This window comes from Dendrobates tinctorius, unplaced genomic scaffold, assembly GCF_039654945.1.
Source record: "Dendrobates tinctorius isolate UK_male_01 unplaced genomic scaffold, ASM3965494v1 ptg000070l, whole genome shotgun sequence".
Taxonomy (NCBI): domain Eukaryota; kingdom Metazoa; phylum Chordata; class Amphibia; order Anura; family Dendrobatidae; genus Dendrobates; species Dendrobates tinctorius.
In genome coordinates, this window is record NW_027361738.1 from 75,059,553 (window position 1) to 75,087,423 (window position 27,871).

A 27,871-nucleotide genomic window follows, 5' to 3' on the forward strand; every position below is an offset into this window, starting at 1 on the left:
CCGCACGACGGATTACCCTGGAGCTGCTGGGATTATTTTTTAATAATAAATGGGTAAACCAGCGAATTCGTGGGGCAGACTTTATTCAAATAAACCTTTTTTCCTGTGTGTGTCTTTTTATTTTTAACTACAGGGTTAGTAATGGGGGAGTCTGATAGACGCTTCTGCATTGCTCACCCGTGGGAGTGATGCCTGTGGACGCTACATAGCTAACATCAAACCCAAAAACTATTACTCCCATTGGCACCATACCAAGGCAATTGGGAAGAGTCGAGGCTAAGTGCCAGAATTGGTGCGTCTAATGGATGCGCCATTTCTGGGGCGGCTGAAGGCTGGTCTTATAAGGTTGGCAAGGGGCCAATATCCATGGACCTTCCCAGCCTATTAATATCAGCCCCCAGCTGTCTGCTTTGCCATAACTGGTTACTAAAAATAAGGGGGACCCCACGTCATATATTTTGTGGTCCCCCCATTTTTAATACCCAGCAAAGTAGACAGCTGGGGGCTTATACTAATAGGCTGGGAAGGTCCATGGCTATTGTCCCTTTCCCAGTATAATAAGATCAACTAACAGCTGTCTGCTTTTCCTTGACTGGTTATTAAAATAGGGGGGACCCCCCACATAGTTTTTCAATTATTGATATAGTTCTTTCACACTGTCCCTCACTCAAGCTGTCCCTACGCTAATCAGAGCACAATGGCGGAGCTACCTGTGATCCGGCGGGTATACAGGCTAGGTCACGGGTATCGCCAGCGAATCACAGCAATGCCAATATTTGGCATAGCTGTGATGACTGTGGAAGTATCCACAGCTTAAAAGTTTGTTGATTGGCTACGCTACAGCATTTCAGCAAGCTTTATTAATAATTTGAACTCCGAACAGTAACACAGGCTTTTCAAAGACTTCCTTGGGAAGTTCATGTTCGGAGTCCAGCACCGGACACTAGGTGTCATGTATGAACCCCAAACTCTACAGTTTGGGTTCGCTCATCCCTAATTGTGAAGCCACAGCTCGTCTAACTCATGACAGGCTGAGTTGTTTCTTATGCCACAAATCTTACTAATGTTTGGCACATGGAGGTGCACACCACTTTTCCGACAGTCCTGATTCATGAACGTCTGACTCCAACACAGCCCCTCATCAAGACCACTATGAAAATCACCAGTCTTGATGAACCGAGGTTTTAGTTTATTGAAAGTAATTATAGAATTCTGCAAAAAATTTCCCTTCACTCCTGACACTGGTGGGAGTGGTGACGTCTGATTATCCTAATAAATTGTCCATTAGTGACAGTCACCCACGGGACCCAATTATAGAGATCTATCTGCTCTTGTGACCCCAGTGTCACCATCAAGATGCGTCCACACATTGTTGGCTCCATTAATAACATGCACATTTTCTAGGAAGATTAATGTCTGCTTCTTGCTGTAAAAACATGGCTGATAGTGTGATAGATCGCCTCAAGGTCGACATGTTGGGATAATAATCCTTCTTTGTCACCACTTCCTTCCCTTTAGCTCTGTTGCACGATTTCACGCTATGTTATCTAGATATTTCTCAAACTTTCTAAATTGTTTTATCCGCTTCAAACAATTAGGTGTAAAGGTCAGACATCTAGACATTCCTCAGTATGTCAAGAAACAAAATATACAAAAAGTGCACCATCGCTTGTACCTATACCTACTATACTATAGCCCTGATCCAGCTATCCTATTATACTACTTAATTGTATATACATGCACAATCACATTCTGGCTCTATGAACAAAAAAAAAGAAAACATAATCTGATAATATAGTGCAATAATGCAAAATAATCTGGGATCTCACAAGATCAGAACTAAAAGTCATAGACTATAGAAGTAAGCCACTGGAACCCTCCGGTATCCCATCATTAGGGCTGAGAAAACCCGAGAATGGAGCAGTTCCATAGACAATGAATTGAGTGGAGGGACCTCCACCTTATTCAAGACGTATCTACTGAGCCCCGTTCTTGGGATATAAGAGCTCCGTTGTCAAGATTCTAGAGCCCCAATATCAGAATCGCAGTGTGTCCATATGTAAAGGGGAAACTTATTTTTTTTGAGAATGACCCTTGAAAGGAGTATTCTTAAGTTCGCAAGTTATATCCACCAATCCTGAGAACGTGGGCTCTGAAGAGCTCTGTTTGAAAAGAGCGATGGTCAATCATGCTTGACTCATTCTTAATGGGACCACTGGAGAAAGCTGAGCGCTGCGCTTGACTGATCCTCCCTTAACAATGAATGGCGTGGCAGTATGCATGATTGACCACTGGTCCATTCAAATGGGCTCTTCAGAGCCTCGGCTCTCTGGATCAGTTGAAGCTCAACGGTTAGACCTCAATAACTTTGCCTAATTTTGTTTTATTGGCTTTTAACTATTCTTCCAATATTGAGAGTTGTCTCCCTAAGGGACCTTTTCATAATAGGGAAATCCCTCTCTAACCCTCTCCCCAAAAGCATAGCGACACTGTCTTTTAAATGGTTTAGATGGTCAATTTTGGACATACGCATAACATGCAACTAGGTATTGAAGAACAATCAGAGGTCTTACCTTTTTATAAAAAGATCAAATTTGATGCTGTCCGCACTTTCTAACCTCTGGACCATAAAACGTAGACCAAGCGAGAGCTAAAACAGACCAGAAACCTGTAAGGTCAGGATTTTTTATATTGTAAGTGGCATCATCGGCCGTGCTGGGTAGTAAAGACACAGAAATAACATCTTTTCCATTAATGAATTGGATTGAATTCATACATTCATTTTTTTCATTCCTTCAATTTCACTCACTTTGCATAAAAGTCTATATTAAAAATATCCTACAATTTTCTGTCTGCAACTCCGATGTACACTCTGTAGGCATCTCCATAGTAACAGACAACAAACAAACTCTGTGTAGTCAGATCCTGCAGTCCATTACTCTTTTCTCTAATTCTTGCTAATTTTCCAACTTTAGATTAGGGAAAACTATGGGACATATAGGCTATTTGAACTTGGAATGTTTTTACTGAGTTTTTGCAGCAGACTCTGGGCGGAAACTCTAATTTTTTTAGGAGTTTTGAGATGAGGAGGAGGATTGGGAGAATTTCTGCTCAGCTTCCTCTCAGTGGCTATGTGCACACTTACACTTTCTATTGAGTTTTCAGAGCAGAAACTGAGCAGTACCTCCAAGTTTTTCCTTTTTCGATGAGTATTTTGGATCATCTCTGCTCAATTTTCAAAAACCTCTTAAAAAACTCCATAAAAAGGAATATGATTACTTGTTTTTTTTTTTTACTACGGAGATTCATAGGTCTGCATATATGAGTTGTAAAGTCAAAGTGCTAACATATTTGCAATGAACACTTTTTGCAAAGTAACTTAAATTTTCAAATTAGATGCTTTGTGGGGTTTTTTCCACCGTGTTTTTTATGTGCTGTTTTGAAGTTACATTGAAATTGTTATGAAAAAAGGGCTGAAAAAAATGCACTGACCCGTAAAAATTACATTAAAAAATATATATTAGTAAAAGCTGGTTAAGAGAAATAGTGGCTTAAAGGGATATTCCAGTAACAAGAAGTTAAAAGTGATGCAAAATGGGAGGGAGGTTCCAAATGGATGAAAACTTTTTTTTATTTTTTATTGGGACTACGCATTTCGGAGCCAATCCAGCTCCTTCCATTTTGCCTTTAGTAGGGAAAGAACAGATAATAACTTCTAAATTTCGGGGGTCGGACTGCTGAGACTTTTTGCCCTTGCTTGACTGGACCAGAGGTCAAGCATGTGCATTATGGAATTGCCAGAAACAGTACAAAATTTTACCTGTAAAATGTGAGTTAAAGAAAAGCCATCTCTCAAACTTAACAAGTATGGGATAAATCCACAATTCACCCAGATAATTTACAGAAATTACTTACATTAGTTCCAGCAACCATGGGGTTTCCAAGGTCGCATACGACCATTCGGGAATCATTTTCCATTTTGTATTCACAGTTAAGCTGTCGAAGTCCCTGCAGAAATAATGACAGTGAAAATCTAAATATTTTAAGAAGTGAAAAAGAGGAAATGTAGAAAAAATATGGATTTAAAATATGAAAAAAATGAGGTCCCGATTCACCATTTGCGCTTTTTTTTAAGTCACTTTTCATTTTTGTCTTGTGACTAATTGTTTAATTTTTTTTCCACCAAATTCTTTAACGTGGTTCATGAATTTTGCACAAAATCAAATATGCTTTTTCATTTAGTCTTTGACCTGTTTTTGTGACTTTTTAGAGCAAAAAAGTCATGCTGCAAAATGTTGCAAAAATTGTACGAAAATAACTGGATTACATAAAATCACTCCAGGATAGAGGATGGGGGTGGGGTGGTGGAATACATTTGCACCAAATTCTATGACTTTTTAAAAAGCCACAATTGATAAATCAGCCAAAAACATCTGGAAACCCCTAACCACGTCCACAATGATGACCATAAAAGAAAAAAAAAACAGAGGAACAAATAAAATAGACTTTAAAAAAGGTGCAAATTAAAAGAATAAGGTGTAAATGAAAAGCAGGTGAAAAACACCAAAAGCAGGCACAAATGCAATAATGAATCAGGCTCATAGTGTCTGTGCCGATACAAGGTACACTATCGAAAGATATTTTTCATAACATGTCCTCTTTTGATCTTTGTTGGAGACAGTGTTTTCATTAAGACCGTTTTGGCGTAAAAATTCCAAAATTTTCTTAAATAGCAGCAGGTATGTGTACATATAGGGACACGGATTTGGGGATACCATATCTGCCCTCCAGGACTCTACCTACTAATAATATATATCAGGCTTTGGAACTGTAACTTTTGCTGATAACGTCAAGTATTTCTTGCTTTGGAGGACCCCAAAAGTCAATGCATTACAAAGAACACATATTGATTTAAGTGAGAGCTGTAATTCTTCATTTCACCTGTGGGAGTGCTGCAGAGAAACTAAATACTTGGTTCTTTCACTGATTGCTCAGAGTAAAGATCAAATATGAAAAAAATAGACTATTTCCGACGTTTCATCTTTGTAATTTTTATTCTTTTGTTATCTTTTTTTTCTTTTTTATTTCTGTAACCGGAGTATTGTACAAGGAAAGAAAACAGGATAAAAGAACAGATAAATCTGCAATGTCTCACAGACTCCAACAGGAGAGTCTAATCTGACACACCCCGAAAATATCCTCTGTGTAAACGACGATATCCTATGTTTTCACAGTGAACAGGATATAGCAAGACGAGGAGCGTTATCTTGAAAGCATAGGATATGATGTTTTAAATTAAGCATCCTTCACTGACAGATGTCTGCCCTGTGTATGGAAGGGCCCTCTCTGGCAGGGTGTGCGTTTAGCTGGCAATCATTTGCTTTCATCCTATGATTCATTCATTTCTCGGTGGGTCACGTGGTCAGAGTATTACTGCGATTACCTCCATACTGCGCTCAATGCCCACGTAGTCTGCTTCTGCTGGGATGTTGACTTGTAGTTCAGCCTCGTAAGCGCCTTCTCCGTCATTCCTTGCGTTTATGATGAAGAGGATATGATTTTCTTCCCCTAAAATCAGCTCCTTTTTATCTCTATATTCAAAACAAAATATTTAATTGGTCACTGTTGACTTAACAAGTCTAATGAACATTGTAATATACGTTATTAAAAAAATATATACTTCTTTCTCCACTTATGAGCCACTTCTCCAATTTAGACATCTTCTTGTTGCTCAAGATGGTCTTGCCTCTTGAAGCTACGAGAAGTATTTTGTAGAAAGCTGATTGTAGAAGTTGCTACCCGTGTGTGTGGCTCTCTTTATTCTAGTCAATGTGAAGTAGGACTCGTGTAGGCACCAGCTGGAGGTGGTATGAAGGTCCATGAAGCTAGATACTATGGAGCTGCAGGCATACTGTGTGTCGCCATGTAGTGTTAAGTGTGGCAATGTTCATCAGTAAGCGTAAATTTATTTTTTAATTTTCTAATCATCATACACATGAGCGCAGCTTCTAAATAACATTGCCATACGGTTGCCTTATTCTGCCAAAAAGTGACATACAACTCCCAAAGTTCATATACAGAATGCTCGGATGTGCCACAAATGTCCATGGCTCCTTTAGTTCTATATTTTGGGACAAATGCACATCTTAAAACTGTAAGTAACTTCAAAGAGACTTTTTGCAAAGATTCCATATGTTAATTCTCAAGACCTTGTGTTCTAGTGCAGCGGACGGAGAGTAGCGGCATCGCGAAGCTGTTTTTGTGCTTCTGAACACTATGGGAATCCACATGGCTTTATTTCAAAGCACTATCACATCCTTGCCAGGAATGTTTTGGGGGTATGTCATGGGACTCATAGTGCTTTGAAGTTGTATAGACCAGACTCTGAGGGGATGGGGGGGGGCTTCCTACTACTGTTGCACATGGACACATTGGGATAAGGAGGACACACTTGAGAAGTCACAAAAAAAGAAAAACTATTTCCAGCATTTCAGCACATATTTCCCAGTTGTCATAAAGAACTGCGGGATGGCATGGTGGCAAATGGTGCTCTTACGACTCTGGAGCCTTGAGTTTGATCCAAAGCTGAGCCATCGCTTGCATGCAACCCAGTGCTGAAGTTTCCACGATTCACTTACAATCTCCAAAAATGATGCAGTTAGTAAACACTATGAAGTATTAAGGCAAGACTGGAATACACATTCAAAGGGTCAAGTATTAAAAAGCTTTTATGCTGATAATATGGTGAGACAAAAATATAATTATTACGGCTGATAGGACTGAGAAAATGTCTCCCTCAGCACTGATTTCGGTGATCTCTGTAGGGTAAGCAGTCTATTAACCAGTTCACATGGTGCATTCTTTTATGTGATAATTTGAAAATGTAATGAAACGAAATGCATCAATTGCATGTGGCCATAGAGTTCACAACTAAAGTAGGCAAAATGTAAATTGGCTAAAATGAGGGTCTCTCAGGATGACCCAACCGATCAAGCACCCTTGAAGGCAGTGGTCTATGCAAATCTGCATACAAACAGACATATTTACACTGCTTTTAGGTGTCCCAGGGGACAACTGGGAGTAGGGAACTTTTGAGAGGTATGTTGTAGAGAATCTTTGGTAGGTCGAGCAGAGTATAACCTCAAAAAAGAAGTAAAAAAGAAATTTAAGGGGAGGGACAAGGATTTTTGCCAATCGGAAGAGGGACAATGACTCATAACAATCAGCAGTGGGACAAGGACTCATGCCAATAGGTATTGCTACAAGGATTCATGACCATTTGGAGTGGGGCAAGGATTCATGACAATCAAGAGTGAGACAAGGACTCATGACAATCAGAAGTGGAACAAGAAATCATGCCAATCAATATTGCTACAAGGAATCATGACAATCGTAAGTGGGAATAGAACTCATGACAATCGGGAGTGGAGCAAAGACTCAGAACAATGGAGAGTGGGACAAGGATTCATGACAATCAGGAATGGGACAAAGACTCAGGACAATCAAGAATGAAACAAGGACTCATGACAATCGGGAGTAGGACAAGGACTCATGATAATCGGGATTAGGACAAGGACTCATGACAATCGGGAGTAGGACAAGGACTCATGACAATCGGGAGTAGGACAAGGACTCAAGACAACAGGGAGTAGGACAAGGACTCATGACAATCGGGAGTAGGACAAGGACTCAGGACAACAGGGAGTAGGACAAGGACTCATGACAACAGGGAGTAGGACAAGGACTCATGACAATCTGGAGTAGGACAATGACTCAAGACAACAGGGAGTAGGACAAGGACTCATGACAATCGGGAGTAGGACAAGGACTCATGACAAACGGGAGTAGGACAAGGACTCAAGACAACAGGGAGTAGGACAAGGACTCATGACAATCGGGAGTAGGACAAGGACTCACGACAATCGGGAGTGGGACAAGGACTCACGACAATCGGGAGTGGGACAAGGACTCACGACAATCGGGAGTGGGACAAGGACTCATGACAATCGGGAGTAGGACAAGGACTCAGGACAATCGGGAGTAGGACAAGGACTCATGACAATCGGGAGTAGGACAAGGACTCATGACATTCGGGAGTAGGACAAGGACTCATGACAATTGGGAGTAGGACAAGGACTCAAGACAACAGGGAGTAGGACATGGACTCATGACAACAGGGAGTAGGACAAGGACTCATGACAATCGGGAGTAGGACAAGGACTCAAGACAACAGGGAGTAGGACAAGGACTCATGACAACAGGGAGTAGGAAAAGGACTCATGACAACAGGGAGTAGGAAAAGGACTCATGACAAACGGGAGTAGGACAAGGACTCATGACAACAGGGAGTAGGCCAAGGACTCAAGACAAAAGGGAGTAGGACAAGGACTCATGACAATCGGGAGTAGGACAAGGACTCAGGACAATCGGGAGTAGGTCAAGGACTCAAGACAAAAGGGAGTAGGACAAGGACTCATGACAATCGGGAGTAGGACAAGGACTCAGGACAATCGGGAGTAGGACAAGGACTCAAGACAACAGGGAGTAGGACAAGGACTCATGACAATCGGGAGTAGGACAAGGACTCAAGACAACAGGGAGTAGGACAAGGACTCATGACAATCGGGAGTAGGACAAGGACTCAAGACAACAGGGAGTAGGACAAGGACTCATGACAATCGGGAGTAGGACAAGGACTCAGGACAATCGGGAGTAGGCCAAGGACTCAAGACAAAAGGGAGTAGGACAAGGACTCATGACAATCGGGAGTAGGACAAGGACTCAGGACAATCGGGAGTAGGACAAGGACTCAGGACAATCGGGAGTAGGACAAGGACTCATGACAATCGGGAGTAGGACAAGGACTCATGACAATCGGGAGTAGGACAAGGACTCATGACAATTGGGAGTAGGACAAGGAATCAAGACAACAGGGAGTAGGACAAGGACTCACGACAATCGGGAGTGGGACAAGGACTCATGACAATTGGGAGTAGGACAAGGACTCAGGACAATCGGGAGTAGGACAAGGACTCATGACAATCAGGAGTAGGACAAGGACTCATGACAATTGGGAGTAGGACAAGGACTCATGACAATTGGGAGTAGGACAAGGACTCAAGACAACAGGGAGTAGGACAAGGACTCAAGACAACAGGGAGTAGGACAAGGACTCAAGACAACAGGGAGTAGGACAAGGACTCAAGACAACTGGGAGTAGGACAAGGACTCAAGACAACAGGGAGTAGGACAAGGACTCATGACAATCAGGAGTAGGACAAGGACTCATGACAATCGGGAGTAGGACAAGGACTCATGACAAGCGGGAGTAGGACAAGGACTCATGACAAGCGGGAGTAGGACAAGGACTCATGACAACAGGGAGTAGGACAAGGACTCAGGACAATTGGGAGTAGGACAAGGACTCAGGACAATCAGGAGTGGGACAAGCTCTTTTGATACCCAAGGTGAAGGTTTTATAGAACATGCCTCTTTTTTTTAGCTGGACTATCGTTCATTTAACTACTGTTTTAGTTATGCTTTTCCTTCAGTGTACTTCAGGGAAGTGATCACTAGAACATGACACCTACAGAAGAGCGATCAAATGATTGTACAAAAAATGTTAAAGACATGGCATAATTTTAACCTATGAATTGTCTTTCTCTATCTCAATGGTGACCTCTTTTCACTTTGCCTACATCTCATCAATTAAACCTCCTTTATTTATGGAATGTCACTTGGGTCAGGAATCCCACTTTTAAAGGATTTACACAAGATTAAAAAAAAGTCTGCCTTCTTTTCCAAACAACAGTGTCACACCTTGTTGTTGTGCTCGCAGGTGGAGCACATGGTTCATGGACCCACTGTGCGACGGAAAGACCTAACCTGGAGGGGCGAGACTAAGAAGCTACCTTGGTGTTAACTGGAGCCTCTAGTGGTGAAGTCAGGCTTGTGCGGCAGGTAGCTGCCAGGTGACACTCCAGTGTGATATCTGGTAGTAGTAGGTGACTCCAAGAGTCTAAGCTGTTAATCCAGACTCCTAGAGAGGACAGGACATCCATTGAAACAAGTTCACACTGTGCAGACAGGACGGTCACTTGGGACAACTTGAGGCTATGCTAACAGGATGGCCACAGGAAAAGGTTCAGATTGTGCAGTCTCTGGATAGCAGACGGACGGCAACAGGGACAGTTCCAGACTATGCCGAAAGGACAGCCACAGGGACAGGTTCAGACTATGCCGACAAGTTGGCCACAGGGACAGGTTCAAACTATGCCGACAGGACGGCCACACGAACAGGTTCACACTGTGCCGATAAGAAGGCCACAGGGACAAGTTTAGACCCACTGGTCTTGGGAAACAGTTCAGGTACCGCCAATGCGGTTTCAGGGTATGGACACCGCCAAAACAATCACAGGAACAAGGACTAACTATCCTAAACTAACGGGACACAGGATACAGTAACAAGTTAAACAGACTAAGGATGGGGGACCTGGCAACATACAGTTACACAACCCTAACACTAAACTATAGTGGTTGCTCAGGCACCCCCCTATTGGGGAGGGTGCCTTTTATACATGATGTCTCCCAGCAAATGGCTGAGAGATACCTTGCGGGAGAACACGCTACTAAATGGCTCCCAGCTGACAATTGGGGGCATTCTACTATGTGCGTGCACTACCCCTTTAAGAATAGTGAATCGCACGCAAGCATCCACTAGGTACACCACTGAGAAACCGTGTGGTGTGCGCACCAAAAAGTGACAAAAGGCAGGAGCACGCTTGGGACCGTGCTGAGGACTGGGGCAATGAGTAAGCCGGCATCACTGCATGGAGGAAGAAGGGGCGCCCGTAATAGCACTACACTTGTCCTCGTATTGTGTCTGGTATTGAAGCTCAGTTTACTGAAGTGACCAGTATAGAGGTGCAAAACCACACAAGACCTAGATAGCACAATTTGTTTGAAAAAAAGCAGCAAAAGTTAGCCCCCTTGAGGTATTATCAAATATAAAAAAAGATTTATTGCGAACTCTGCAATCAACCTTGGAGTGAATGTTTATTAATAGTAGCCCGCGGTACAGTGATGCGTACATCGTCAGCATCCTTAATTATTTCCGGTACAGAAACAAGAGGCCAATTAAATGTGTTTACTTTAGACTGCCACGGGCGGATTACAGGGGACGGCAACTTAATAATAACTGAAACTCTGCTTCATTTGAGCCCTCTAAATAGATTCATCCCTTTGTATTCAAATGTTTATCTCAATCAGGAAGCCGCCTGATTGCAAACATGTATTTACTCATACAGAAGACTGCGCGTCTCCGAATATTGTGTGCGAATGCGGATGGGGAACGTTAGGTCGCTAATGGAGCTGGAGCATGATTAATGTTGGAAATACAATAAATCTCTGCCCCTTTTAGAAATCTATTTTACACCAATTCTTACTTATTCTCGTCCCCATGTGGCTTGTGGTTTAAGAAACATAATTATGTATCAATACATCCATTACATCATGGACCAGAGAAGAACCAGACCAGAGCTGGGCCTACTCTTTCCAAGGGCACCCAAGCAGCCGCACAATCTGCTCATGATAAGGGAAGGGAACATTTTAAAATGCGTGCATTACTTAACTCTACTTATTATATCTGAGGGCACATAAATCAGGATCGTAGATATAACTGCTGATATTACTGTTTTTATTATCTCTGTACTGTGACATCACTGTTTATTATTCCTGTACTGTGACATCACTGTGTGCATTATTTCTGCACTGTGACATCACTGTGCTTTTTATCTATGTACCGTGACATCACTGTGTATGTATTATCCCTGTACTGTGACATCACTATGTTCAGTATCTCTATCCTGTGACATCACTGTTTATTATTACTGTACTGTGACATCACTGTTTATTATCTCTATCCTGTGACATCACTATGATTATCTCTATCCTGTGACATCACTATGATTATCACTATCCTGTGACATCACTATGCTTATTATTACTGTACTGTGACATCACTATGTTCATTATCTCTACCCTGTGACATCACTGTTTATTATTACTGTACTGTGACATCACTGTTTATTATCTCTATCTTGTGACATCACTATGTTTACTGTACTGTGACAACACTGTTTATTATCTCTATCCTGTGGCATCACAATGTTTATTATCTCTATCCTGTGACATCACTGTGTTTATTATCGCTATCCTGTGACATCACTATGTTTATTATTACTGTACTGTGACATCACTGTTTATTATCTCTATCCTGTGACATCACTATGATTATCTCTATCCTGTGACATCACTATGTTTATTATTACTGTACTGTGACATCACTGTTCATTATCTCTATCCTGTGACATCACTGTTTATTATTACTGTACTGTGACATCACTGTTTATTATCTCTATCCTGTGACATCACTGTTTATTATCCCTGTACTGTGACATCACTGTTTATTATCTCTATCCTGTGACATCACTATGTTTATTATCTCTATCCTTTGGCATCACTATGTTTATTATTACTGTACTGTGACATCACTGTGTATTATCTCTATCCTGTGACATCACTGTGTTTATTATCTCTATCCTGTGACATCACTGTGTTTATTATCTCTATCCTGTGACATCATTATGTTTATTATCCCTGTACTGTGACATCACTGTGTATTATCTCTATCCTGTGACATCACTATGATTATCTCTATCCTGTGACATCACTATGTTTATTATTACTGTACTGTGACATCACTGTTCATTATCTCTATCCTGTGACATCACTGTTTATTATTACTGTACTGTGACATCACTGTTTATTATCTCTATCCTGTGACATCACTGTTTATTATCCCTGTACTGTGACAACACTGTGTATTATCTCTATCCTGTGACATCACTATGTTTATTATCTCTATCCTTTGGCATCACTATGTTTATTATTACTGTACTGTGACATCACTGTGTATTATCTCTATCCTGTGACATCACTGTGTTTATTATCTCTATCCTGTGACATCACTGTGTTTATTATCTCTATCCTGTGACATCATTATGTTTATTATCCCTGTACTGTGACATCACTGTGTATTATCTCTATCCTGTGACATCACTGTGTTTATTATCTCTATCCTGTGACATCACTGTGTTTATTATCTCTATCCTTTGGCATCACTATGATTATTATTACTGTACTGTGACATCACTGTGTATTATCTCTATGCTGTGACATCACTGTGTTTATTATCTCTATCCTGTGACATCACTATGTTTATTATCTCTATCCTGTGACATCATTATGTTTATTATCCCTGTACTGTGACATCACTGTGTATTATCTCTGTCCTGTGACATCACTGTGTATTATCTCTATCCTGTGACATCACTGTGTATTATCTCTATCCTGTGACATCACTGTGTTTATTATCTCTATCCTGTGACATCACTATGTTTATTATCCCTGTACTGTGTCATCACTGTGTATTTTCTCTATCCAGTGAAATCACTATGTTTATTATCTCTATCCTTTGGCATCACTATGTTTATTATTACTGTACTGTGACATCACTGTGTATTATCTCTGACCTGTGACATCACTATGTTTATTATCGCTATCCTTTGGCATCACTATGTTTATTATTACTGTACTGTGACATCACTGTGTATTATCTCTATCATGTGACATCACTGTGTTTATTATCTCTAACCTGTGACATCACTTTGTTTATTATCTCTAGCCTGTGACATCACTTTGTTTATTATCTCTAGCCTGTGACATCACTATGTTTATTACTACTGTACTGTGACATCACTATGTTTATTACTATACTTTGACATCACTGTGTGCATTACAACTGTTCTCCCGAACATCACTGTATACCAATATGATCACATTTTTTTCATGTTCTGTACTTGCTGCATTTAATCACAACAAGGTGAACCCTAATTCCAAGTTTTGCTGTGGCGGCCTACGGTTCTTGCTACAATCCCCTCTTCCTCTGATTGTGGCCCTCTGCATTGTTTTATGAACTGTAAAATAATTTCACTGGAAAAATCTGTCACCTATTAGTTGAACATTTTGTGGAGCCCTACAATTAACATGTAAAACAAACATGGCACGTTGGCGCAGCACTCGCCGGTGGTACATTTTTGGGACGCATGTGTTCTAATAGAAATCAATCAGGCTATGTATGTTTATTTGGACTTACGATTTGGCTGAAAGTTTCAGGTCAGGAATGCACATATTGTCTTCTCCGCAGTCCACGAGAATGTGAGCCTGAGATTGGGGAAGACAAAAGACAGTGACAACTTTTTAGAACATTTTACTTTTTTTTTGTCCATGTTAAGAAAAGTTATTGAATAAAATTTGTTGTTTTCAAATCATTGAGCTCCTCTCATCTCCAAAAATGTTACCTTTTGGCAATTCATAAAACAAAATGAGAAATTGATGCTAACATTTTCTTCATCTCGAAACATTAAATATATTACGGCGTTCCACAGTGGTGCAGAGAACTTGTCACCCTTCACGTCACTCCCTGCCCCCAGTGGCTCGTACACATTAAACACACACATGGGAGGATTTCCCAGGAAGCAAATTAACCTATCAAGATGTAGAGTGTGAGAAGGAACCAGGAAACTCGGCGGAAATCCACACAGACCCAGGAAAAAGTACAAACTGTAGGCAGATCCCTCTCTCGGTTGGATTTGAACCCAGATGCAGAAAGATACCGGAATTCACATTTTTTATTAGCTTTGCTACATTATGTTAATATTGTGTACAACATATCAATGATAGATTCAGCTCCACTTTACAATTTCCTTTTTTAACCCCTTCATGACCCAGCCTATTTTGACCTTAATGACCAGGCCACATTTTTTACAATTTTGACCAGTGTCCCTTTATGAGGTAATAACTCAGGAACGCTTCAACGGATCCAAGCGATTCTGAGAATGTTTTTTTGTGACATATTCAGTGGTAAATTTAGGTCGATAATTTTTGCATGCATTTGTGAAAAAAATCAGAAATTTGGCGAAAATTTAGAAAATTTCACAATTTTCAAATTTTGAATTTTTATTCTGTTAAACCAGAGAGTTATATGACATAAAATAGTTACTAAATAACATTTCCCACATGTCTACTTTACATCAGCACAATTTTGGAAACAAAATATTTTTTTATTAGGAAGTTATAAGGGTTAAAAGTTGACCAGCGATTTCTCATTTTTACAACAAAATTTACAAAACCATTTTTTTTAGGGACCACCTCACATTTGAAGTCACTTTGAGGGGTCTATATGGCAGAAAATACCCAAAAGTGACACCATTCTAAAAACTGCACCCCTCAAGCTACTCAAAACTACATTCAAGAAGATTATTAACCCTTCAGGTGTTTCACAGGAACTAAAGCAACGTGGAAAGAAAAAATGGACATTTTAATTTTTCCAACAAAAATTTTCTTTTAGCATCAATTATTTCATTTTCACATGGGTAACAGGATAAAATGTATCCTAAAATTTGTTGGGCAATTTCTCCTGAGTACACCGATACCTCATATGTGGTCATAAACCACTGTTTAGGCGCACAGCTGGGCTCAGAAGGGAAGGAGCGCCATTTGACTTTTTGAATGGAAAATATGCTGGAATATTTAGCGGTTGCCATGTCACGTTTGTAGAGCCCCTGTGTGCCTAAACATTGGAGCTCCCCCACAAATGACCCCATTTTGGAAACTAGACCCTCCAAGGAACTTATCTAGATGCATAGTGAGCACTTTGAACCCCCAACTGCTTCACAAAAGTTTATAACGCAGAGCCATGAAAATGAAAAAAAATATTTTTCCTCAAAAAATTATGTTTTAGTGCGCAAATTTTTATTTTCACAAGGGTACCAGGATAAATTGGACCCCAAAAGTTGTTGTCCAGTTTGTCCTGAGCACGCTGGTACACCATATGTGGGGGAGAACCACTGTTTGGGCACACGTCGGGGCTCGGAAGGGAAGTAGTGACATTATGAAATGCTGACATTGATGGAATGGTCTGCGGGCATCATGTAACGTTTGGAGAGCACCTGATGTACCTAAACTGTGGAACCCCCCACAAGTGACACCATTTTGGAAACTAGATCCCCCAAGGAACTTATCTAGATGTGTGGTGAGCACCTTGAACCCCCAAGTGCTTCACAGAAGTTTATAACGCAGAGCCGTGAAAATAAAAAATAATTTTTTTTCCTCAAAAAATGATTTTTAGCCAGCAATTTTTTGTATGCGGATGCCTCCGCAGGCGTCGTTTTGACAATGCAGGGCAAAATTCCAACTTGTTGCATTCGACGCGGGTAGCCGCACCGTCAGAACGACGCATACGGAGGCATCCACATACATCCGCAAGGCCTGTGTACCCAATGCTAAAGATAGGTATGCAGGCCGCATGCGGACATAGGTGGAGCTGACTGACCGGAGGAGGCACGGCAGAGGGCAGAGCTTCACGGAGGAAGTCCGCATCCCTCCGCAGCTCCTCCATCTGCAAATGTCAAACCATGTTGATGATTATGGCTTTCAGCCAATGAAAATCCAAAAGTCATTATCTCAGTGAATTAGAATACTTTATAACACCAGCTGGAAAAATGATTTTAAAATCTGAAATGTGGGCCTACTGTTCAGTAAATGCACTCAATACTTGGTTGGGGCTCCTTTTGCATCAATTACTGCATCAACAGAAGACACGAAAATCAGAACAGAACACATATCACAGCATATCAGTTAGGGTGTGTGCAGACGCTGCGGAATCCGCTGCGGATTAATCCGCACGAATTTGGCAAAAACCGCAGATAATCCGCAGGCCAAAAGACCTGCGGATTATCTGCGGTTTTGCCTGCGCTTTGGTCCTGCGGATTCACCATCTCCACAATGGTGGAGATAGGAACCCGCTGCGGATTCCGCAGAAAGAATTGACATGTCAATTCTTTCTGCGGTTTCAAAACCGCAGCAAATCCGCGTGGATTTTTCCGCAACGTCTACACAGCGGTTTTTTTGTACCATTCATTTGAATGGTACTGTACACCGCAGCTAAAACTGCTGCGGGTCCGCAGCGGCCAAAACAGCTGCGGAAACGCAGCGGAATCCGCAGCGTGTGCACATACCCTTAGAGTCCTCAGCCTACAAACAGGACTACAGTAATACCCAAAATGGACACTCCTCATTAGTATCAAATACACAAAACATGGAGTAATAATCCACTACTGAATATATAAATCAATATTTCTTTATTACATCAAAAGGTACGTAATAATACACACAAAAATCTGTATCAAAACAAGGAAATTTTATAAAGAGGAATTGGTATACAAAAAACATGTGGGTCACAGTATTCAATCAAGAGGTGGGGAGAGCAATCAAGACAGGAAAAGGTTAATTAAATCACTCTATAAAGTGTTAGTGCATGCGTGCAGGAATGAGGGTACTAAAAAACATCAAAATGCATCAGAATGCGTTGGGGCTGCGTTCTGTGGTGTTGTGGAGAGGAATTATGGGTAGAGCAATTTCTCTTACATGTGAGACAGTGATTTGTGCAGGTTATTACGGTTGGGCACTGGTGTAGATTTTACAGTGATACATTGCATTATGATGTTTTTAGCGCCCTCATTCCTGCACCCATGCACTAGCACTTTAGAGAGTGATTTAATTAACTTTTTCCTGTCTTGATTGCTCTCCCAACCTCTTGATTGAATACTGTGACCCACATGTTTTTTGTATACTAATCCCTCTCCATAAAATTTCCTGGTTTTGATACAGATTTGTGTTTGTATTATTATGTGCCTTTTGATGTAATAAAGATATATTTATTTATATGTTCAGTAGTGGAATATTACTCCCTGTTTTGTGTATTTAATTACTGCATCAATGCGGCGTGGCATGGAGGCGTTCAGTCTGTGGCACTGCTGAGGGGTTATGGAAGCCCAGGTTGCTTTGATAGCAGGCTTCAGCTCGTCTGCATTGTTGGGTCTGGTGTCTCTCATCTTCCTCTTGACAATACTCCATAGATTCTCTATGGGGTTAAGGTCAGGCGAGTTTGCTGCCAATCAATCACAGTGATACTGTTGTTTGTAAACCAGGTATATTGGTACTTTTGGCAGTGTGGACAGGTGCCAAGTCCTGCTGGAGAATGACATTTCCATCTCCAATAAGTTTGTCAGCAGAGGGAAGCATGAAGAGCTCTAAAATGTCCTGGTAGACGGCTGCGCTGACTTTGGTCTTGATAAAACACAGTGGACCTACACCAGCAGATGACATGGCTCCTCCAAACCATCACTGATTGTGGAAACTTCACACTAGACCTTGGAAATCAAGGTCCCAGAGCCTGGAGGAAGAGTGGAGAAGCCACAATCCAAGCTGCTGGAGGTCTAGTGTGAAGTCTCCATGATCAGTGATGGTTTGGGGAGCCATGTCATCTGCTGGTGTAGGTCCACTGTGGTTTATCAAGACCAAAGTCAGCGCAGCCGTCTACCAGGACATTTTAGAGCACTTCATGTTTCCTTCCTTTTATGTTCTCCCCGTGTTTGCGTGGGTCTCCTCCAGGTTCTCCGGTTTCCTCCCACATTCCAAAGACATACTGATAGGGAATTTAGATTGTGAGCCCCATAGGGCACAATGATGATAATGTCTGTAAAGAGCTGTGGAATTAATGGCACTATCTAAATGAGTAAAATAAACAAAAATAAATAAATATTGCCATGGAAACCAGTTAACTAGAAGGACTTATATTCAGAACATACCTGCTTCTGTAATTTTGCTTCTTTATAGAGATTTAATATTGGTTTTAGATCCTGGTCACCGGAGAAGACAGATTCATGTAAGCTGTAATTCAAGCTGACAGTGATTGGAGTCAGCTTATCGCGGAATTCCGATTCTTCCTGCCGGAAAATTGGAAGCCAATAAAAAAAAGATTTATACTTGGGACAAAGGAATAAGAGCTGATCTGCAGTCGTTTTAAAGTGTTCTGCTCCGTGCCATGTTCACATCCGGGACCCCAGGAGCTGATATCAGTTGACCAGTGGTAGTCTCCGGTGATCTGATAAGTCATTAATACCAGTGAAATGGAAAATTCCTTTATGGAGTCTGGTCTGGGCTCCTAATTTATAGGTCTGGTTGTCTGGGGTCTATCATTGAGTTAAGGGGGCTGGACTTGGGTCTCAATTTACGTATGGGTTTTCTATGGAGTCTTAATTGATCTAGGGGTCTGGTCTTGGATCTGGGTTTACTTAGGGGTCTAGTGTGGGGGTGTAAATTAATTTTATGTTTGGTTCTAAGGTCTGAATTCATTTTTTTTCCTCTGGTTTAGAGTTAGGGCATGGATCTGATTTCAGTCAGTGTATGGTCATGGAGGACTGAATTTATTTATGGTTCTGGCATAGGGTCTGACTTTACTTAAGGGTCCGGTCTGAATTTATTTGCGGCTCATTAACTTTAATCAAGCAGACGAGCATTACCAGATGCAGCCCGTGGACAGATACACTCCCTGACAGAAGTTATGTCGCTTATCCATGTTATGTAAATACAAGCTTATAACCTGACGTTAAATTCATCCATTGGTTGTGTAAATTATTCTTTTGAAAGCTGAAACCCTCCGAAATATTGTTTCGGTTAAGAAAATAAATTGGCAGCAATGTATAAATATTGATTATTTAATTGACACAGAATGGTCAGATTTTGGCCAGACAAAAGTTTTGTCGCCTGGTCATATAATGCACCCAATCCTAGTTTACATCCTCACCTGTGCTCAGTAAATGATCGATTAATTAGTGCGTGTGTATAAAAAGAAACCCAGCACACCAGACCTTCACTTGAGCTGCAACTTGAGCTCTGACAACATGCCAAAAATCCACCCTGTGACCAAAGCCTGGATTATTAAGAGGCTGAAGACCAGATCCACTGCAGAGGTGGCTGGCACCTTTAATGTGTCTCAGCATCAAGTACAAAGAATTAAAAAAAGATTTGAAGAGACTGGAGATGTGTTTGACAAGCCCAGGCCCGGCAGACCCCGCAAGACAACTGCTCAGGAGGAACGTTTGTTGGTTAGAAAATCCAAAGCAAGCCCCTCTTCCACTGCAGCAGAGCTCCAACAGGTCTGGTCACCTCAAGTCCCTGTGTCAACTAGAACAGTTTGTAGGATTCTGTCTCGAAATGGCCTCCATGGTCTAATCAGTGCCCAGAAGCCAGCACTTGTGGCATTTGCAAAGTCCCACAGCCTGCTAAACAGATGGACGCTGGAAAAGTGGCAGAAGGTGGATTTCTCTGATGAATCTTCAGTAGAATTATACTACAGCTGCCACAAATACTGCAGGAGACCTACTGGAACCTGTATGGATCCAAAATACACCCAGAAAACGGTTAAATTTGGTGGTGGAAAGATCATGGTCTGGGGTTACATTCAGTATGGGGGTGTGTGAAACATTTGCAAGGTGGAAGGCAATATCAATAGTCTAAAATATCAAGACGTATTAGCTACCTCTTATATTCCAAATCATAAAAGGGGTCAAATTCTGCAGCAGGATGGTGCTCCATCTCATACATCCATCTCTACAACAACGTTCATCCAGGCAAAAAGAACAAGGTGATCAAGGACTGGCCAGCCCAGTCACCAGACATGAACATCATTGAGCATGTTTGGGGTAGGATGAAAGAGGAAGCTTGGAAGACAAAACCAAAGAATCTAGATGAACTCTGGGAGCCATGTAAGACTGCATTCTTTGCTATTCCTGATGACTTTATTAATAAATTGTATGGATCATTGTTGAGCCGCATGGATGCAGCCCTCCAAGCTCATGGAAGTCACACAAAATATTAAATATGACTCTAATAGCACCACAACGTCATTCACCAATGTTATGCAACATATATTTATATTTTAAGTTAATTATTTGTTTGAATATCACATTACTTTCTGTGGACGACAAAACTTTTGTCTTGCCAAAATCTGACCATTCTGTGTCCATTAAATGATCAATATTTCTCCATTGATGCCAATTTATTTTCTTAACTGAAACCACATTTTGGAGGGTTTCAGCTTTCAAAAGAATAATTTATACAACCAATGGATGAATTTAACGTCAGGTTATAAGCTTTTATTTACATAACATGGATAAGCGACATAACTTCTGTCAGGGAGTGTAGATGTAACGGTGTTTTTGGAAGAAAGACGCCATATTTTTTTTTCAATTTTGGACAACCCCTTTAGAAGGCCATTGATGATAGATCAGATCCATGATTATCTGAACGTGACAAGTTCTCAACTTACTCTGAGATACACAACGAAATCCAGACACAGTTTTCCTGTTTCCTTCCCCAAGATCATAGTAAAGGAGTGTTGTGCGGAGCCGTAATCACGGAAGAGCGTTCTCTTCACCGCTCCCTTCTGCTTCAGCCAGTCCAGCTCCAGGTTAGCTTCCATCGCTATCGGAGAAGACATAGTACAGCAATTATTTATGTTACAGGGACGTGATCCTATAATCCGGGGAATTTGGTCTGGAGGCCTCAAATGTAAATGGAGCAGAAGACGTGAACGAAAATAAAGTCATTTACTTTAATAATTGAAGCAAAACATTTTTTTGATTTCTATCGGAGAAGGATTATTTAGATAAAACTCAGTATCGAGAGCCAAGATAAACCAAGGGAAGCGGATCTTCATTACTTTGCTGTTTGTTGTTGTTATGAGAGAGATGCCGCGGCTGATTTACCGACCCTCGGAGATGTCTCACAATTCAGACAGGCCGCTGTTTATACCCCGGCCTTAGCCTGATGACAGGAGCGTCACGATGGACAAGAACAACATTTCCATACAAAGAACTAAATAAATAATCACAGCGGTGCCTGAGACTGGGCGATTACTTGTTCATGATTCATCTTAAGGCAATTTTGTGATTTTTTTTTTTTTTATATAAAACAAAATATTTGAACTATTTTTAATATGATTTGTAGATGCAGCTTCTTGAAGCTGAATCGGTTTTCCCATGTTGTGCTGTCATGTGACTTCAAGTATGTGATCGCCATGCTCCCAGTCACATACCGACTAGACGTGTGCTATCTCGCTCAATTTGCTTGTATTGAGAGAGGCTGTGCACGTCTAGTCTGAATGGTGCCCACCGATTTCATATCACATACTTGGGTCTCATGACCTCTCAGTCTTGCCGCTGGCACCTGAGAAGCCCCACAGCGCACGGTGCACACGGTATGAAGATTTACAAGTCTACAGGCACAGAGTGACTGTAGACTATTGTGAAAAGCCTAGAAAACACCTTTAAAGGGACTATGTCAGCCAAATTTCCAGTACACACTAAGCCCATAGCCTTGTGAGTGATGTAGCCCATATTAAAAAAATGCACCTTTAGCCTACTCACTGCCACTGCCAGTGCCGGCCCGAACGTATAGGCGAACTAGGCGGGCGCCTAGGGCGCTGACCCAAAGGGGGCGCCAGAGAAAAAAATAGAAAAAATTATAAAAAATCTTTTCAAAAGGCAAAAAGTTTTAGAGATGGAAAGAAAAGTGTACATATTTAAGGGCAAATATGACGCAAGAGAGGTTGGTTGGGTTGGCAACAATTTCGATAGAATCTGAAGTTGCTAAACAAATTAATCTCGGTGACTTAGTGTCATCCTTTTAAAAAAAAAAGGCAAGGAAACAAAAATTTTAATTACCTATGGTCGTTTTTGTTTTGTGTTATTGATTACTTTGTATATATTTGTCCTATACAACTTCTCAGAAGATTAAAGAGTTAGGAGAGAGTTAATTAATCATTGTTGTTGTGGTTTATTTTGCTCCTAAATTTATATCCCAAGTTTTCATCTACTGCCAAGAATAGTAGGGGCGCAACAAAATAGTTTCGCCTAGGGCGCCGTAGTCTCTCGGGCCGGCCCTGGCCACTGCAGAAACTGAAGTTTAATCAAATATGCTACGGTAATTAGTATACTTGGTGCACCCTGGGTGTGATCGAGAGGCTCAGTGCACCATGCTGCTCACTGGTTTTCCATGTCTCCTCCTCCCTCACTGGTGATTGACAGCGCTGGCTTGCCCGAGCTACCTCAGCAAGCCAGTGCTGTCAGTCACCAGTGAGGGAGGTGGGAACATACAAAACCAGTGGGCGGAACAGTGCACTGAGGTTCTTGACCACACCCAGGGTCCACCAAGTACACTAATTAGCATTCAGTTGGAACAAAATTGAGGCAGTGATTAGAACCTTAAAGTTGCAATTTTTACAGCAGCTATATCCCCTACAAGGCTATGTGCTTAGTAAATATTGTCAGTATGAGCTGACAGATTCCCTTTAAAGGATTATTCTCAACACTTCAAGATATTCCTTATCAATAAGGTATTTGATGATTTGTGGATGGGGGGGTCTAAACGCTGAGGTCCCCCCCCCACTGAACCAAGTATGGAGCACAGGTACTGCTCCATTTCGAGCCCTGTTCTGAGGACCAGGGTGGGTCCGAGTGATCAGACCCCCCCTCCGATCCACAAGTTATTACCAATCCTGGGAATAGTCGACAAGTTACGTACACCAACGCTATACCCTATCTTCAAAATCGGTAATATTTTGCAGCCGATCGATCTTGAGAACAAGACTCTGAAATGCCACAGGATAGGTGATAATTTGCCGATCATGGAAGTCCAAACATTGGGACCCCCTCTGATCCTGAGAATAGGAATCTGACATGCTCTGTCAAAATGGAGTGATGGCGTTCATGCACAGCCACCGCTCTACTCTATTTCAGAGCCCTGTTCTAGAGACTGATGGGGGACCCTGTAGTCAAATCCCTACCAATCCTCAAGTTATTACCTATCCTGTGGAAATAACTTTTGAAAGGGGTATTGCCATTGTGCACATTAATTTCACACTACTGGATAAAGTATGTAATAAATATATAATAGATTCTGGTTCCACTAATAGGACCCTTTCAAGAATGGCTCAACTGTCAGGTCAGGGAATTCCAAGACAAAGTAATGAGAATTACAACCACTTCTCCACTGACAGTGACTCACGCCATGGATGCAAGTCACATTGCAAAGGACTGTGTGCAAATTTTCAAATCAGATGCAACATGTGCCTACACGTTGCATGCATTCCAACTTATATCCCAGTACATTTCTATAGGTTTTTGTTTCAGGTTTTTGTACTCCATGCAAATAGGGATATGGCCTTCCATTTTTTTTTAACTGGACATTACGTTTATACAGCTGCCCATTGTTGGATGTCTACTAGTCGTGACATCTATCTTTCTTAGCCCTTATTCACATTTACGTCACTTGACATATGGTATGATGCTAATACTAGAGGTTAGGACTGTCCCGAATAGGGTCACCTTGACGTGGTGGGATGACTTTTACTTTTATTTGATCAAAATTATGTTAAAGTACCTTATATTATTTTCATGTAGTATTGCTATTTATTTACTGCAGGGTATTCACTTATTTTGTTTTTCTGTTAGTTTTTGTCTAATTTACATAGGACTGCAGGAAATGAATATAATGATTAATGAAGGGAGCTTCAAAAACATTCTGTTCAATATCAATGGTATTCTGACGGATGCAAAGAATTGAATGTTACTAACCCATGTGGTCTGGAATACCTCGTCCGGATACATCCATACAGACTATCACAGTGAGGCTATAAAAAAAAATAAAAAATAGAAAAACATTAATAATCCCTTCTTTCTGTGAGACAATTAGGACAGATTTATGAAAACCGTCCACCATCACTATATGAATGGTACTGCATCGTTTTTGCACTTTTCTTTGCATAGAGGTAGATCGGTATCAGCTTCCCCCATTCACAGTTACCCGGTACAGCAGTCGGCCGGACACCATCATGCTCAGTGAGTCAAGACGTTGGACCCCAACTATTATAAAGTATCCATGTGATAAGGCACCTATATTATAAATGATGCAATAGGGGGAGAATCTGTTTCAAATTCTGCATTGGGTCCCAGGAGCTTCAGATTAAGGTTCCTATGCAATGTATATGGGAAATTGATTTTTAATGGGATCCATCAGGTTCTGCCTAATGAATTTGGCAAGAACGGCTCCAATGCAGATGTAAAGACATTCTAAGTTCTACAATATTATCTCATTAAAGTTATTGTCTCATAAAGAGCTATTTTGGTGCACAACTATGAGCTCCATCTGACCTGAAACCTCGGAGTTCCATCATATTTTGTTCCACGTCCGAGAATAAAATGAGAAGCAGAAATTCCTTGCACATCCCAGGGAAGGCCTTAATCACTCTCAATGGAGTAAGTCACAACTGTGGTCAGTGTAATTACATCTCCTCTATGCACCATTAACGTATCTATAAGAGACACTGAACAATCCTCTAATCATAAGGCCTGAAACTGAAGAATCACTTCCTCTCTGCAATGTGATTAAACTGAATGAGATCTGACATCTGGACGCTTCCATCCCGCACTAGAACACACATTTCCTACACACTATTACACAAAATGTTGCCAAGAATGTGAGGAATAATTACTGCAGATTACTGACACTCCCTTGGGGAATTAGGAATCTATGGGTTATTTCCCATGAGGGGGTGGGAATAATGGACTGACTAAAGCAAAGTGTTACATCCTGGTTTTTGCTAATTAAGGGTATCTATCTATCTATCTATCTATCAATAATTTATTTTGAAGACTGTTCTATATTTATAAAATCAGCACAAAATATCCCCTAAATTCCCTAAGCACCTGGGGGTGAAGGAACATACATTAACCATTTTCCTATCACCTATTATCATTTTTGAATCATGTATAGTGTAGTGTAAATACAAATTACAGATATTAATGTAATAAATAGTACAATATCGAAATTGAATAGATCATGTTTCAGAGTACCAAGACGTATATCAGTGTCGAAACATTTGTTTAGAGATTACCAAAGGAATATTTAAATGTCGCAATGGCTTGTATCTGCCTTGGACTTTTGTCCAAGCGTCTGTGACCATTGACCAGATTTGGGCTCCTCTTTAAGACTTTTGTCAGGCCACAACCGCATACACACACATGCACGTTACATAAAAATGCACATGCTAATACTTTATAAATAATCAGTAGAATGTATAGGTTATTACAGGGATACCAAAAATGTCCATGTTATTTGCTGATTTGTCACGTTTATTTTAAAAAAAGTGTATAAAAATATTTTGTTTGTAATTGTTTATTATTTATTAGTTTTGTATTATTTTGGAGGAAGAAAAAAATCTCTGATTTGTATTTTAGCCTTAGTTTTATTGATATGTATTGATAAATAGATGTATCTTCATGTACCAGTGCAATATGCCAGTAAAGAAGAATACTATTTAGTTCTTTAGGCTGAAAAATCATTCCTTACTTCAATTTTAAAACTAAAATTTCTATCTGCCATGCTACAATTGTGAGTTTGAATCACGGGAAAATCACACTTCAAGAAAAGTAAATAATTAATTAATTAACTATACAAGTAGGCACAAACAGCTGTTGCCCACCCTCTGCCCAAGGCCCCGAGGAGGTGCATCTATATGGGAATAAAACAGAACAATCATAATATTAATTGAAGATACATGCATTTGTAGCTGAGCCAGGTGCATATGCGATATATCTGCTACTGATTAAAATGTCACCTAAACTCCTTAAGCATCTAGGGGTGGAATGATTAAAAACTGCCTTATTCTGTGTTCAAATGATGCGTCCCAGGAATACAAGCTCCACATATGAGTCTTATTTAGCGCGCACATTATGGTATTCCAACCCTCAAATGCACAAGAGCAGCTATCTGGACATGTAGCATGATTCCTTAAAATACGATGTGAAGTGAACAAGAATTCTAAACAACCTTGTTTGATTATGCAGATTATTTACATACTCCCTTCCTTTTGTAAAGTTTTAGACAACTTAATGTGTCTGTTTATCTTTCCGTAGCTGACGTTTCCATGCGGACACGATCTGGCAACCTTCCATTAATGAGGTGTACGAATTTACTGATTCACATTTAATGTGGGGGAACTACAGAAATAAATGGACAGATTATTAAACTGATGCATCAATCTTGGAATGCCATGGTGCTTTCTGCTTTCATGAGAGATAGAAATCCGGCCCTGGTGAGTCGGACCTCCTTCAGGTTCCCTTACATGCATTCTGTAATTTCCCTTACACCGACACATCCATCAGCAGTCATTGAGAGCAGGCTAAACAGCTGGCTCAGGAATACAGACAAGATGGATCCCGCGGGACGAAAGAATTATGTGCCTGTTGGATTGAACCTACTAATCGTTTTCAGATGCAGAATACAAGGTTATAACAACTACAACAGAACGTAAAACAACATAAACCAAATCAATACAAAAGACAACTATCGGCCGGGATCTGTTGTAGCAAAAAATATCATTGCGTTATTTATAGTCCTGGAATTTATAGTCTTAAAGGAGCCAAAAAAGCTGAGATCAGTCGGCTTGTGCTACGGACAAGCGATATTTGTGCCAATTTTTTGGGTGTCTATGGTTACAATACCATTGTACAGTGAGATAGGAATCAGCTGACAATACTGTGTGTAGTTGGTATGTAGGCTATACTCATTATGGTATTCCACATGTATCATGGAGATATTCCTCCTTTATAAGCAATGCCCATACAATGTAGCTCCAGAAAACTGCTACATTCCCAATGTTATTAGATGAAAACGGAAGTCATCAGAGGAGGCGCAAACACCCAAGCACACTGATCATTGGATAGAAAACTGGGAAACTGCCCAGGACCCTCATTTTTTAGAGCACCCACATGAACTAAACTTTAGAAATTATCATAGAGTGGAGTATGTAAAGCATCACTGCCCTTGACCACTAGGGACTTTACTA

General features: G+C 40.8%; 1 protein-coding gene across 1 annotated transcript in view; it reads right to left on the bottom strand.

Annotated features, from left to right (window-relative positions):
* Positions 1-27,871, bottom strand: part of ITGA8 (integrin subunit alpha 8) — a 213,250-nt gene that overhangs the window by 55,424 nt on the left and 129,955 nt on the right. The window contains exons 16-22 of the mRNA XM_073581939.1: positions 24,600-24,655; positions 21,293-21,447; positions 18,771-18,908; positions 14,216-14,283; positions 5,444-5,591; positions 3,916-4,008; positions 2,574-2,650 (exon numbers count right to left, since the gene is read on the bottom strand). Coding sequence (XP_073438040.1) covers positions 2,574-2,650; positions 3,916-4,008; positions 5,444-5,591; positions 14,216-14,283; positions 18,771-18,908; positions 21,293-21,447; positions 24,600-24,655 — 735 coding nt within the window. The remainder of the gene's footprint in view (positions 1-2,573; positions 2,651-3,915; positions 4,009-5,443; positions 5,592-14,215; positions 14,284-18,770; positions 18,909-21,292; positions 21,448-24,599; positions 24,656-27,871) is intronic.